Raw genomic sequence first — 15,490 nt, 5'->3', positions numbered from 1 at the left:
AGGCAATGCCAAAGAATGTTCAAACTACTGCACAACTGCACTCATCCCACACACTAGCAAAGTAATGCTCAAAATTCTCCAAGCCAGGCTTCAACAGTACATGAACCGAGAGCTTCCAAATGTTCAAGCTGGATTTAGAAAAGGGAGAGGGGAGGAGCTAAGATGGCGGAAGAATAGGACGGGGAGACCACTTTCTTCCCTACAAATTCATCAAAAGAACATTTGAACGCTAAGCAAACTCCACAAAACAACTTCTGATCACTAGCAGAGGACATCAGGTGCCCAGAAAAGCAGCCCATTGTCTTTGAAAGGAGGTAGGACAAAATATAAAAGATAAAAAGAGAGACAATAGAGTTAGGGACAGAAACCCGTCCCTGGAAGGGAGTCTTAATAGAGGAAGTTTCCAAACACCAGGAAACCTTCGCACTGGCAGGTCTGGGGGAAGTTTTCGAATCTCAGAAGACAACCTAACCGGGAGGAAAGATAAATAAAACCCACAGATTACATGCCTAAAAGCAACTCCCAGCAGAAGAGTACCCCAGACACTCACATCTGCCACCAGCAAGCTCCTCTCCTCTGAACAGAGGAGCTGGCAGCATTGCTTAGGGCAAGGACCGGGCCTGAATGCCCTGAGGACAATCAGAGGGAGCTGACCAGAGATAGCAACTTAAACTGTGGGATAGCAAGAGAGAGAGAAAATTAACCTGCGAAAAGCCCTAACCGAAGACACTGCCAGCCCATTCGCAAAACAAAGGAAGGACTGAGCAATTCCAGAGAAGAGCTAGCCAGCTGTGGACAGGCCCATCCCCCACCAGAGGTAGGAGGCAGGGGGGAGGGGAAAGGGGCAAACTCGGCCCCAGAGACGGCATCCCCTACCAAACTGCAAACAGGCTTCCAGTTTCTAACCAAAGACTTCCTGAGATTCTGGATGGTTGACATCCGCCGGGAGGGTCGCAGCTAGAGACCAGCTCCCCAGAACAGACACAAGGTGCACTGAACCGGCACGCGCAGAAACTGAGGCTGGGACCACGGAGGGGATACAGCACTCGTCAAGCTCCTGGCTGCCTGAGCTGCTCGGGCGGGGAAGGCACAAAACACAGGCCCAACCGAGTCTGCGCTTTTGTGGAGTACCCGAAAACTGGAACCTCAGTGGCTTAGGCCTGGGAAGTGCACGCAACTCAGGGCCTGCTCCCTGTAGAGCAACCTGGAGCCTGAGCAGTGTAGATGGGAAAGCACACATGCAGCGAGTGGGGGCAAACCCAGTGGGGCCGGAGCACTGTGAGCACTCCCCACACACGCCAGTGATACTTGTCTGCAGTGCCCTCCCTCCCCACAGCACGACTGAACAAGGCAACCTAAACAAGAGACCACCTCCGCCTGCTTGTGTCAGGGCGGAAATTAGACACTGAAGAGACCTGCAAACAGAAGCCAAATAAACAAAGGGAACCACTTCAGAAGTGACCAGTGCAACAGATTAAAATCCCTGTAGTTAACACCGACTACACCAGAAGGTGCAGATATCAAGAAGTGTAAGCTGGAAGGAACAAGGAGCTATCTGAAACTGAACCAAACCCACACTGCGCACACAGCTCCAGAGAAATTCCTAGATATATTTTTACTATTATTATTTTTTAATTAAAAATTTTTTTGTTTTTCTTTTAATTTTTTTAAAGTCCTCTATTACTCCTCTATAACTCCTTAATTTTCATTTTCATAACCCACTAAAATCTTGTAAAAAAAAAAAAAGACCCTATTTTTAAAGCGAACTTCATATATATTTCTTAAATTTTTTGTCTTTTTGTTTTCAATACTGTATTTTTTAAGAGTCTAACCTCTACTCTAGATTTTTAATCTTTGTTTTTCAGTATTTGATAGCAATTTTGGACACTTAAGAATCCAATATTCAGTACCCATTTTTACTCAGGAGTGTGATGATTACTCTCTCCCCCTTGACTCGTCTTTTTCTCCCCCAGATCACCTCTATTTCCTCCCTCCCTCTTCTCTTCTCAATCCAATTCTGTGAATCTCTGTGGGTGTTCTGGGCTATGGAGAACACTTAGGGAACAGAGTACTGCGTAGATCTGTCTCTCTCCTCCTGAGTCCCCCTTTTTCTCCTCCTGCTCATCTCTATCTCCTTCCTCCCTCTCCTCTTCTTCATATAACTCTGTGAACCTCTCTGGGTGTCTCTCACTGTGGAGCATCTTTTCACCATTAACCAAGAAGTTTTATTATCAGTGCTGTATAGTTGGAGAAGTCTTGAGGCTACTGGAAGAATAAGACTGAAATTCAGAGGCAGGAGACTTAAGCCCCAAACCTGAGAACACCAGAGAACTCCTGACTACAGGGAACATTAATAAGAGATCATCCAAAAGCCTCCATACCTATAGTGAAACCAACCACCACCCAAGAGCCAATAAGTTCCAGAGCAAGACATACCATATAAATTCTCCAGCAACGCAGGAACATAGCCCTGAGCGTCAACATACAGGCTGCCCAAAGTCACACCAAACACATAGAACCATCTCAAAAACTCACTACTGGACACTCCATTGCACTCGAGAGAGAAGAAATCCAGCTCCACGCACCGGAACACTGATGCAAGCTTCCCTAACCAGGAAACCTTGACAAGCCAACCCCACCCACTGGAAGAAACCTCCACAACAAAAAGGAACCACAGACCACCAGAATACAGAAAGGCCACCCCAAACACAGCAATCTAAACAAGATGAAAAAGCAGAGAAATACCCAGCAGGTAAAGGAACATGAAAAATGCCCACCAAGCCAAACAAAAGAGGAAAAGACAGGGAATCTACCTGAAAAAAAATTTAGAATAATGATAATAAAAATGACCCAAAATCTCAAAAACAAAATGGAGTTACAGATAAATAGCCTGGAGGCAAGGATTGAGAAGATGCAAGAAATGTTTAACAAGGACCTATAAGAAATAAAAAAGTCAATTAAAAATGAATAATGCAATAAATGAGATCAAAAACACTCTGGAGGGAACCAACAGTAGAATAACGGAGGCAGAAGATAAGATAAGTGAGGTAAAAGATAAAATGGTGGAAATAAATGAAGCAGAAAGGAAAAAAGAATCAAAAGAAATGAGGACAACCTCAGGGACCTCTGGGACAATGTGAAACGCCCCAACATTCGAATCACAGGCGTCCCAGAAGAAGAAGACAAGAAGAAAGGCCATGAGAAAATACTCAAGGAGACAACAGCTGAAAACTTCCCTAAAATGGGGAAGGAAATAGTTACACAAGTCCAAGAAACCCAGAGAGTCCCAAACAGGATAAACACAAGGCGAAACACCCCAACACACATATTAATCAAACTAACAAAGATCAAATCAAAGAACAAATATTAAAAGCAGAAGGGAAAAACAACAAATAACACACAAAGGGATTCCCATAAGGATAACAGCTGATCTATCAATAGAAACATTTCAGGCCAGAAGTGAATGGCAGGACATACTTAAAGGTAATGAGAGAGAATAACCTACAACCCAGATTACTATACCCAGCAAGGATCTCATTCAGATATGAAGGAGAATTCAAAAGCTTTACAGACTAGCAAAAGCTGACAGAATTCAGCACCACTAAACCAGCTCTTCAACAAATGCTAAAGGATCTTCTCTAGACAGGAAAAACAGAAAGGTTGTATAACCGCAAACCCAAAACAACAAAGTAAATGGCAACGGAACCATACCTATCAATAATTACCTTAAATGTAAATGGGTTGAATGCCCCAACCAAAAGACAAACACTGGCTGAATGGATACAAAAACAAGACCCTTGTATATGCTGTCTACAAGAGACCCACCTCAAAACAAGGGACACATACAGACTGAAAATGAAGGACTGGAAAAAGATATTTCACGCAAACAGACCAAAAGAAAGCAGGAGTCGCAATACTCATATCAGAAGAAATAGACTTTAAAATAAAGGCTGTGAAAAGAGACAAAGACGGGCACTACATAATGATCAAAGGATCAATCGAAGAAGAAGATATAACAATTATAAATATATATGCACCCAACATAGGAGCACCACAGTATGTAAGGCAAATGGTAATGAGTATGAAAGGGGAAATTAACAACAACACAATAATAGTGGGAGATTTTAATACCCCACTCACACCTATGGATAGATCAACTAAACAAAATTAACAAGGAAACACAAACTTTAAATGACACAATGGACCAGCTAGACCTAATTGATATCTATAGGACATTTCGCCCCAAAACAATCAATTTCACCTTTTTCTCAAGTGCACATGGAACCTTCTCCAGAATAGATCCTGGGCGATAAATCTAACCTTGGTAAATTCAAAATAATTGAAATCATTCCAGTCATCTTTTCTGACCATAATGCAGTAAGATTAGATCTCAATTACAGGAAAAAAAACTATTAAAAATTCCAACATATGGAGGCTAAACAACACGCTGCTGAATAATGAACAAACCATAGAAGAAATCAAAAAAGAAATCAAAATATGCATAGAAATGAATGAAAATGAAAACACAACAACCCAAAACCTATGGGACACTGTAAAAGCAGTGCCAAGGGTAAGGTTCATAGCATTACAGGCTTACCTCAAGAAACAAGAAAAATGTCAAATAAATAACCTAACTCTACACCTAAAGCAACTAGAGAAGGAAGAAATGAAGAACCCCAGGGTTAGTAGAAGGAAAGAAATCTTAAAAATTAGGGCAGAAATAAATGCAAAAGAAACAAAGGAGACCATAGCAAAAATCAACAAAGCTAAAAGCTGGTTTTTTGAAAAGACAAACAAAATTGACAAACCATTAGCCAGACTCATTAAGAAACAAAGGGAGAAGAACCAAATTAACAAAATTAGAAATGAAAATGGAGAGATCACAACAGACAACACTGAAATACAAAGGATCATAAGAGACTACTACCAGCAGCTCTATGCCAATAAAATGGACAACTTGGAAGAAATGGACAAATTCTTAGAAAAGTATAACTTTCCAAAACTGAACCAGGAAGAAATAGAAGATCTTAACCCATCACAAGCACGGAAATTGAAACTGTAATCAGAAATCTTCCAGCAAACAAAAGCCCAGGACCAGATGGCTTCACAGCTGAATTCTACCAAAAATTTAGAGAAGAGCTAACACCTATCCTACTCAAACTCTTCCAGAAAATTGCAGAAGATAAACTTCTAAATTCATTCTGTTAGGCCACCATCACCCTAATTCCAAAACCAGACAAAGATGCCACCAAAAAAGAAAACTACAGGCCAATATCACTGATGAACATAGATGCAAAAATCCTTAACAAAATTCTAGCAAACAAAATCCAACAACATATTAAAAAGATTGTACATCATAACCAAGTGGGCTTTATCCCAAGAATGCAAGGATTCCTTAATATCCACAAATCAATCAATGTAATACACCACAGTAACAAATTGAAAGATAAAAACCATATGATTATCTCAATAGATGCAGAAAAAGCCTTTGACAAAATTCAACATCCATTTATGATAAAAACTCTCCAGAAAGCAGGAATAGAAGGAACATACCTGAACATAACAAAAGCTATATATGACAAACCCACAGGAAACATGATCCTCAATGGTGAAAAATTGAAAGCATTTCCCCTAAAATCAGGAACAAGACAAGGGTGCCCACTCTCACCACTACTATTCAACATAGCTTTGGAAGTTTTGGCCACAGTGATCAGAGCAGAAAAAGAAATAAAAGGAATCCAGATAGGAAAAGAAGAAGTGAAACTCTCGCTGTTTGCAGATGACATGATCCTCTACATAGAAAACCCTAAAGACTCTACCAGAAAATTACTAGATCTAATCAATGAATATAGTAAAGTTGCAGGATATAAAATTAACACACAGAAATCCCTTGCATTCCAATACACTAACAATGAGAAAACAGAAAGAGAAATTAAGGAAACAATACCATTCACCATTGCAACAAAAAGAATAAAATACTTAGGAGTGTATTTACCTAAAGAAACAAAAGACCTATACATAGAAAACTATAAAACACTGATGAAAGAAATCAAAGAGGACACAAACAGATGGAGAAATATACCGTGTTCATGGATTGGAAGAATCAATATTGTGAAAATGAGTATACTACCCAAAGCAATCTATAGATTCAATGCAATCCCTATCAAGCTACCAACGGTATTCTTCACTGAACTAGAACAAATAATTTCACAATTTGTATGGAAATACAAAAAAACCTCGAATAGCCAAAGCAATCTTGAGAAAGAAGAATGGAACTGGAGGAATCAACCTGCCTGACTTCAGGCTCTACTATAAAGCCACAGTCATCAAGACAGTATGGTACTGGCACAAAGACAGAAATATAGATCAATGGAACAAAACAGAAAGCCCAGAGATAAATCCACGTACCTATGGACACCTTATCTTTGCCAAAAGAGGCAAGGATATACAATGGAAAAAAGACAACCTCTTTAACAAGTGGTGCTGGGAAAACTGGTCAACCACTTGTAAAAGGATGAAACCAGAACACTTTCTAACACCATACACAAAAATAAACTCAAAATGGATTAAAGATCTAAATGTAAGACCAGAAACTATAAAACTCCTAGAGGAGAACATAGGCAAAACACTCTCTGACATAAATCACAGCAAGATCCTCTATGACCCACCTCCCAGAATATTGGAAATAAAAGCAAAAATAAACAAATGGGACCTAATTAAATGTAAAAGCTTTTGCACAACAAAGGAAACTATAAGCAAGGTGAAAAGACAGTGTTCAGAATGGGAGAAAACAATAGCAAACGAAGAAACAGACAAAGGATTAACCTCAAAAATATACAAGCAACTCCTCCAGCTCAATTCCAGAAAAATAAATGACCCAATCAAAAAATGGGCCAAAGATCTAAACAGACATTTCTCCAAAGAAGACATACAGATGGCTAACAAAGGCATGAAAAGATGTTCAACATCACTCATTATCAGAGAAATGCATATCAAAACCACAATGAGGTACCATTACACGCCAGTCAGGATGGCTGCTATCCAAAAGTCTACAAGCAATAAACGCTGGAGAGGGTGTGGAGAAAAGGGAACCCTCTTACACTGATGGTGGGAATGCAAACTATTATGGCCACTATGGAGAACAGCGTGGAGATTCCTTAAAAAACTGGAAGCAGAACTGCCATATGACCCAGCAATCCCACTCCTGGGCATACACACCAAGGAAACCAGAAGTGAAAGAGACACGTGTACCCCAATGTTCATCGCAGCACTGTTTATAATAGCCAGGACATGGAAGCAACCTAGATGTCCATCGGCAGATGAATGGATAAGAAAGCTGTGGTACATATACACCTTGGAATATTACTCAGGCATTAAAAAGAATTCATTTGAATCAGTTCTAATGAGATGGATGAAACCGGAGCCCATTATATAGAGTGAAGTAAGCCAGAAAGATAAACACCAATACAGTATACTAACACATACATATGGAATTTAGAAAGATGGTAACGATAACCCTATATGCAAGACAGAAAAAGAGACACAGATGTATAGAACAGACTTTTGGACTCTATGGGAGAAGGCGAGGGTGGGATGATCTGAGAGAATAGCATCAAAACATGTATATTATGAAGTGTGAAACAGATCGCCAGTCCAGGTTGGATGCATGAGACAAGTGCTCAGGGCTGGTGCACTGGGATGACCCAGAGAGATGGGATGGGGAGGGAGGTGGGAGGGGGTTTCAGGATGGGGAACACATGTAAATCCATGGCTGATTCATGTCAATGTATGGCAAAAACCACTACAATATTTTAAAGTAATTAGGCTCCAACTAATAAAAATAAATGAAAAAAATCATAAAACAAAACAAAAAAAATAAAATCCAAACCAAAAAAAAAAATAGGAAAGGCAGAGGAATCAGAGATCAAATTGCCAACATCCTCTGGATCATCAAAAAAGCAAGAGAGTTCCAGAAAAACATCTACTTCTGTTTTATTGACTACACCAAAGCTTTTGACAGTGTTGATCACAACTAACTGTGGAAAATTCTGAAAGAGATGGGAATACCAGACCATCTGACCTTCCTCCTGAGAAATCTGTATGCAGGTCAAGAAGCAACATTTAGAACTGCACATGGAACAACAGACTGGTTCTAAATAGGAAAGGAGTATGTCAAGGCTGTATATTGTCACCCTGCTTATTTAACTTATATGCAGATGACATCATGTGAAATGCCAGGCTGGATGAAGCACAAGCTGGAAGCACGATTGCCAGGAGAAATATCAGTAACCTCAGATATGCAGATAACACCACCCTTATGGCAGAAAGCAAAGAAGAACTAAAGAGTCCCTTGATGAAAGTGAAAGAGGAGAGTGAAACTGTTGGCTTAAAACTCAACATTCAGAAAACTAAGATCATGACATCTGGTCCCATCACTTCATGGCAAATAGATGGGGAAAAAAATGGAAACAGTGACAGACTTTATTTTTGGGGGCTCCAAAATCACTACAGATGGTGACTGCAGCCAGGAAATTAAAAGATACCTGCTCCTTGGAAGAAAGGCTATGACCACACTAGACAGCACATTAAAAAGCAGAGACATTAATTTGCCAACAAAGGTCTGTCTAGTCAAAGCTATGGTTTTTCCAATAGTCATGTATGGATGTGAGAGTTGGACCATAAAGAAAACTGAGCACTGAAGAATTGATGCTTTTGAACTGTGTTGTTGGGAGAAGACTCTTGAGAGTCCCTTGGACTGTAAAGCGATCCGACCAGTCCATCCTAAAGGAGATCAGTCCTGGGTGTTCATTGTAAGGACTGATGTTGACACTGAAACTCCAATACTCTGGCCACCTGACAAGAAGAACTGACTCACTGGAAAATACCCTGATGCTGGGAAAGATTGAAGGAGGGAGAAGAACGGGATGACAGAGGATGTGATGGTTGGATGGCATCACAGACTCGATGGACACGAGTTTGCGTAAGCTCCAGGAGTCGGTGACGGACGGGAAGCCTGGCGTTCTGTGGTCCATGCGGTCGGAAAGAGTCGGACACGACTTGACTGAATTGAACTGAACAAGAGTGCAGGTACTAAAGTTAGTTAGCATCATTAAAAAACCTTTTATTAGCCTTCCTGCCAGCAATGCAACAATAACTTTCCTTATTTCACAAATTCCTACCTATACTTCCACAAGTATAAAATGGTACAGCCACTTTGGAAAACTCTTCAGCAGTATACCAAAATCAGATCATGGTAATGACTGTACGACCCTGTAAACAGTCACATTAAATTCACTAAACAGTACACTTAAAAAAAAAGTTACATTTAAAATGGATAATGTTTATAGCACCTGTAAATTATACCTTGATAAAGCTGTTCTTTAAAATATCACAGCAGCCTCATTCATAACTGTCAAAAAATGGAAACAAACCAAATGTTCACCAACAGGGAAATGAATAAACTCATTAAACATGTTTACACCACAGAATATAATTTAACAATGGAAAGGAAAAGAACTAGTGACCCACAACAACATGGATGAATCTTCAAACATTTTGCTGAGACTACAGAATAACATACTGTATGCTTTATTTTAAATAAAGAGGCAAGGCTAATCTATGACAGTAGAAACCACAAAAGTGGTTGCCTGTAGGAAGCAGGGTAGGGCACGAGGAATGACAGGGATGATACAGAAGGGAATTTTTTGATGTAATGAAAATGTTCTTTATCTTAATAGAAATGTAGGTCATATAACTTTACATATGTGTCAAAGCTGCATACTTAAGACTGGTGCATTCTATTGTGTGCAAATTATACTTCAATTAAAAGCAAATCCAGTTTCCCACTGAGCACCTGTTTCCTATCTGAAGAACATGTCATTTATAAACTGGCAAATACAAATGCACTTGTTGTCAATTTGTTTCATATTTCTAAGCGCTCCAAGCCACATTTTAGAAGAACAGCCTCCTAGCTTTAAAGTTTTAAGATACCTTAATATACAGTAACATGCAAACCTCAAAATGCTCCATCTGCATGTTATTTCTGTTTTCCACACTTGGGTGCTCTGAATTTATTCCAATTAAAAAAATCTAAATAATGGTGTTCTATCTATAAGCATAATATTAAAAATTAATGGGATAAGTCTATCTTCTCTCCCCTAGAACAGACCCTGATAGACTCAAGTTTTGAATATGACTTGAAATAATTATTTGTTAAACCTTTACTATGCAATTAGCACTATGCTACATATTAGCTACTCTTTTGGAACTCACAATTTACTGAGAAAGATAGAAACTATCACACGATATAATAATAAACATAATAATTAAGCACTGTTCTGAACATGTCAGAGATGAAAAATACAAGCATGAAGCCACTTCTTCCTCTTTTATTAATGGCAAACATAATTAACTGATAGTGGCACTTTTTCTTGCTGAGCAAGGATGCAGTCTCAGAATTCTTCTTAATATTGAGCTCCATGAAGACTCTAACAATGTGCTTGAACTGGCAGAGCAATTAAAACATGTTTCTCTGTTACAGTGTGATAAAAATACACAGGAGAATCAGTCAAAAAAGGCTAGAGAAAGTTTTAGTAAGAAGGCAGAACATTCATTCATCAATCAACATTCATGTGTCCATGGGGTCACCAAGAGTCAAGACACGACTTAGCATATGCACATGCAGGCAAGCGCGCACACACACACACAGTATGAAAGGAGTCAGTGCACATGTGCACAAACACACACTATGAAAGGAGTTAGGACTACCAGAGAAATTAAAGCAGTAAGATATGGTCTCAGACTTCCAAAAAACCAAATTTTAGTGAAGAAGCAAAACAGTGATAAAACAGGATGCTGAGTGCTATCAAGTATATGCAGGATGTTTGGGCACCTAAGTAAGACCATGATGAGGTAACTTTTCCAGGAAAAAAAGTGACTCTTTGGCCAAGTTCTAAAGCATAGTTAGCCAAATAAAGAAAGATGGAGGCGTGTGACATCACCAAGATGGTGACATACGTTGTTCCTGATTTCACACTCTCTTATAAGAACTAACAACTACTCATAGACAAAACACCACTGAGAAAGATGGAAGGAAAGAATACATGGGAGGCAAGATGAGAAAGTATAGCATGTCCGAAAAACTCTATAAACACGCTTGCACAGCTTGACCCAGAGTCAATCTTGAAACATGAGGAGGATTTTAATATGTAGTAAGAGAATGACAATAGTTGAGATACCACTGATTTTATAAATTCTACCATTAAATTATTACTATATGCATGTACTCCTGAAGCAAAAAGTTAAATAACAGCTCTAAAGAAATAATGAATCAAGGAAATAATTATTAATAGCTACTAGCCTTAACCCTAACTTTATATTGACTCACAACACTTGAACCCACTGATCAATTTTGAAAATAAACCTTTAAATGCGGAAAAGTCTTCGATTTACAGTAAAGTTTCAGAAAACAGAAAATTTCCATACACATCTCTCACCCAGTGTCCCTTGTTGATAACTTCTTACATTATTGTGGCACACTTCTTACAACTAAGGAACCATTATTGCCATTATTACTATAATTAGACTCCACACTTTATCTGGATTTCCCTAGAACTAGTTTTCTCTAATGTTCTTTTTCTGTTCCAAGATCCCATCCAAGATATATTACATTTAGTTATCTTGTCTCCTTAGCCTTCTCTGAGCCATGACATTTTCTCAGACTTTGTTTTTTATGACCTTTATATTTTCAAGTCATACAGGTACAATGGTCAGTTATTTTGTAGAACGGTCCTGGATATGCATTTGTTTGATGTTTTTCTCAAAACTAGACATGTGTTTTAGGGGAAAAAACCATAGAGGATTACACCGTTCTCATCACATCAAGGATACATACTACCAACATGATTTAACACTAATATTAACATTTATCACCTGGTCAAGGCTGTGTTTACCAGGTTTCTCCAGTGTAGTTACTTTCCCTCATTTTCTGCAGTCTACCTTTGGAAGCAAGTTATTAAATACATCCCACACTCAAGGGAAGTGGAGAGAGTTAAGCAAAAGCAGATGTTTTCCTGTAATGCTCTTGCATTTTCTATGATCCAATGGATGTTGACAATTTGATCTCTGGTTCCCCTGTCTTTTCTAAATCCAGCTTGAACATCTGGAAGTTCTCGGTTCACATACTGTTGAAACCTGGTGGAGAATTTTGAGCATTATTTTGCTAGTGTGTGAGATGAGTGCAATTGTGCAGTAGTTTGAACATTTTTTGGCATTGCCTTTCTTTGGGATTGGAATGAACACTGATCTTTTCCAGTCCTGTGGCCACTGCTGAGTTTTCCAAATTTGCTGGCATATTGAATGCAGCACTTTCACAGCATCATCTTCGAGGATTTGAGATAGTTCAGCTGGAATTCACCTCCACTAGCTTTTTTCGTTGTGATGTTTCCTAAGGCCCACTTGACTTTGCATTCCAGGATGTCTGGCTCTAGGTGAGTGATCACACCATCATGGTTTTATATGGGTCATGAAGATTTTTTTGTATCGTTCTTCTGTGTATTCTTGCTATCTCTTCTTATTATCTTCTGTTTCTGTTAGGTCCATGCCATTTCTGTCCTTTATTGTGCCCATCGTTGCATGAATGTTCCCTTGGTATCTCTAATTTTCTTGAAGAGATCTCTGGTTTTTCCCATTCTGTTGTTGTCCTCTATTTCTTTGCACTGATCACTGAGGAAGGCTTTCTTATCTCTCCTTGCTCTTCTTTGGAACTCTGCATTCAAATGGGTATATCTTTCCTTTTCTCTTTTGCCTTTAGCTTCTCTTCTTTTCTCAGCTATTTGAAAGGCCTCCTTAGACAACAATTTTGCCTTTTTACATCTCTTTTTCTTAGGGATGGTCTTGATCACTGCCTCCTGTTCAATGTCACGAACCTCCATCCATAGTTCTTCAGGCACTCTATGAAATCTAATCCCTTGAATCTATTTGTCACTTCCACTGTATAATCGTAACAGATTTGATTTGGGTCATACCTGAATGGTCTAGTGGTTTTCCCTACTTTCTTCAATTTAAGAATTTCCCTAATTTCTTCAATTTCCCCACTTTCTTCAATTTCTTCAGTTTAAATATCCAAGTCCCCAGAAAATTAGTAATACATCCAATAGCAGCAGAACATAACCTGGTATATTTTTAATACATATCATAGAATAATGTGAGATACATATTTTTGTGACCAATTTCTTAAAATATTTATGTAGGAAATAAATTATAATTAGACTGCATTTACAGATGTTTACATCTTAATCATCAGTATTACTCACAGTGAATTTTATTACATATCAAATTATTTAAAAATAGATTAAAAAAATAGATCAATACAGCCCTAAAACTATAATGAAACACAAAACATATGTTATGTCACATGTTTGTTTAAATACAACTTGGGTTAAATATATTAAATAGATCCTGTCAGTCTGTTTTTTTTTTCCCCCTTTCATGTCAGTGAAGAAAAAAGAGCAAGCATAAATAGTTCATAAAAATTATCTTTCCCTCCACTAACAGTTGCCAGTACTCTCTGAAGAATATGTGTTATCTGCTTTATCATTTGCATAAAACTACCCTCCCAATAAATCAATGAACTAAAAAAAAAAATGACATCAGTCCAAAAGTACACATTTTCCACTTTAAAACACATAATTAATGTGTGTGTGTGTGTGTTAGTCACTCAGTCGTGTCCGACCCTTTGTGATCCCATGGACTGTAGCCCACCAGGCACCTCTGTTCATGGAATTCTCCAAGCAAGAATATTGGAGTAGGTAGCCACTGCCTTCTTCAGGGGATCTTCTAGTACATAATATTCAGTCTATATTTGCAGTCATCTAAATTTTCATCTAAAAACAGTGATAGTGGTTTGTAAATAATGTTAAAAATTTCAATCATCTGTTTTAACAATAAATGAGTTTTGTGTTTGTGTGCACAGCTGAGGACTATATTACTAATATAGTTAACAGAGTTATATAGATGTGGTATTCTTAGAAATAGATTTCATTTCCCTGACCTGTCAAGAAGACATCTGAAACAACAAAAATGGTCAAAATTATATATGTATTCTACGGTGAAATCAAGGAACATCTGACTATTGAAAAAATCAATTAATGCAATTACTAACAAGAAAACACACATGACACAAAAATAATGAAACCTTAGATTATTACCTAAAGAAGTCAAAAGAACATTTTATTAGTACCTTCCTCAATATTAGAAAGTATTTTATAGAAGTATCTGCCAATACTAAAAGGTTTATAGAGACTGTATTAGTCTTAATAGAAAAAAGTGACCAATAACACTAGAAAAGTATGTGTAGGCTGCACTACCCTCTAATGGCAAATGATAAGAGAAATATATGACCAGGTTATCCACAGGTATAAACAATAAAATCACAGCTTACCTCACAATTTCTGTAATTCCAAAATATCCTGAGCCATGGTTTCAGGATTTTTTTTTAAATAAAGTTTGAGGTATTATACCATTTTCCCCTAAAATTTTAAGCTTACATGTGGTAACCTTTAGACACACAATAATTAGGATGCTAAAGTCAAACGATACTATATTTTATGCAAATAGTATTTTTATTCTACTGTATTGTACTTTATATTATTTTAATTGCAAGACAAAGGATTGAGTTTAATTATTCATGACAAACATGGGCTATCCTTTAAACGGCTGTATCTCAAATAAAACTTATAGAAAAACACTAAAGTACTACTCTTAAAACCAAACAAATGTTTTCTAGAATAAAGATGGTTACAATAACACTTACCTCAGTCTTTTTACTAATGTGATCTGTAAATGAAAAAAAAAAATGGTGAGACTTCATTGAAGGACATTAACATATAAAATATTTCAATATGTACAAAATATTTAAACTAAGTTATTGAAAAGAATTTCAAAATTATAAGAGTTACACACCAGGCTTCCCTGGTGGCTCAGCAGTAAAGAATCAGCCTGCATCCCTGAATCAAGAAGATCCCCTTGAGAAGGAAATGGCAACTCACTCCAGTATTCTTGCCTGGGAAATTCCATGGACAGAGAAGCCTGGTGGGCTACAGTCCATGGAGTCACAAAAGAGCTGGATGTAACTTAGCAGCTGGACAACAACAGTATGAGTCACAGAAGTCATTTGGGGGCTGTCTGGGACTCACATCAGATTTACTTTTCTAGGGATAAGATGTTAAAATTTACCATATAATTACTAATTTGCTCAGCTTAAGGACTCATATCCCACTAAATGCCACCCATACCAAGGGGTACTATTAAATTCTAAACATTTGAATTTCATATAGTTTAAATTTGTTGTTTCACATAAATTTTTTTTTGGGGGGGAGCACTTGAAGGGAGGTAAACATGTCTAAAATCAAATCACAGGGTACTCTTAGTGTAAAGATTGTACAGACCACTGCCTTTGTGGAATAAAAGGTAGAACAGTGATTTGTGTCCT

At 38.0% G+C, this 15,490-nt stretch overlaps 1 protein-coding gene across 5 annotated transcripts in view; it reads right to left on the bottom strand.

Annotated features, from left to right (window-relative positions):
- The window catches only part of GKAP1 (G kinase anchoring protein 1), a 99,266-nt gene that overhangs the window by 47,028 nt on the left and 36,748 nt on the right, over window positions 1–15,490 (bottom strand). For all 5 annotated transcript variants that reach the window (XM_070459571.1, XM_070459569.1, XM_070459570.1 and 2 more), the window contains exon 7: window positions 14,813–14,835. In XM_070459571.1, the coding sequence (XP_070315672.1) occupies window positions 14,813–14,835 (23 nt within the window). The remainder of the gene's footprint in view (window positions 1–14,812; window positions 14,836–15,490) is intronic.

The sequence above is a fragment of the Odocoileus virginianus genome, chromosome 31 (genome assembly GCF_023699985.2).
Source record: "Odocoileus virginianus isolate 20LAN1187 ecotype Illinois chromosome 31, Ovbor_1.2, whole genome shotgun sequence".
Taxonomy (NCBI): Eukaryota; Metazoa; Chordata; class Mammalia; order Artiodactyla; family Cervidae; genus Odocoileus; species Odocoileus virginianus.
The sequence above is the reverse complement of the archived record's forward strand: the minus strand, read 5'-3'. Positions and strand labels throughout refer to the sequence as shown.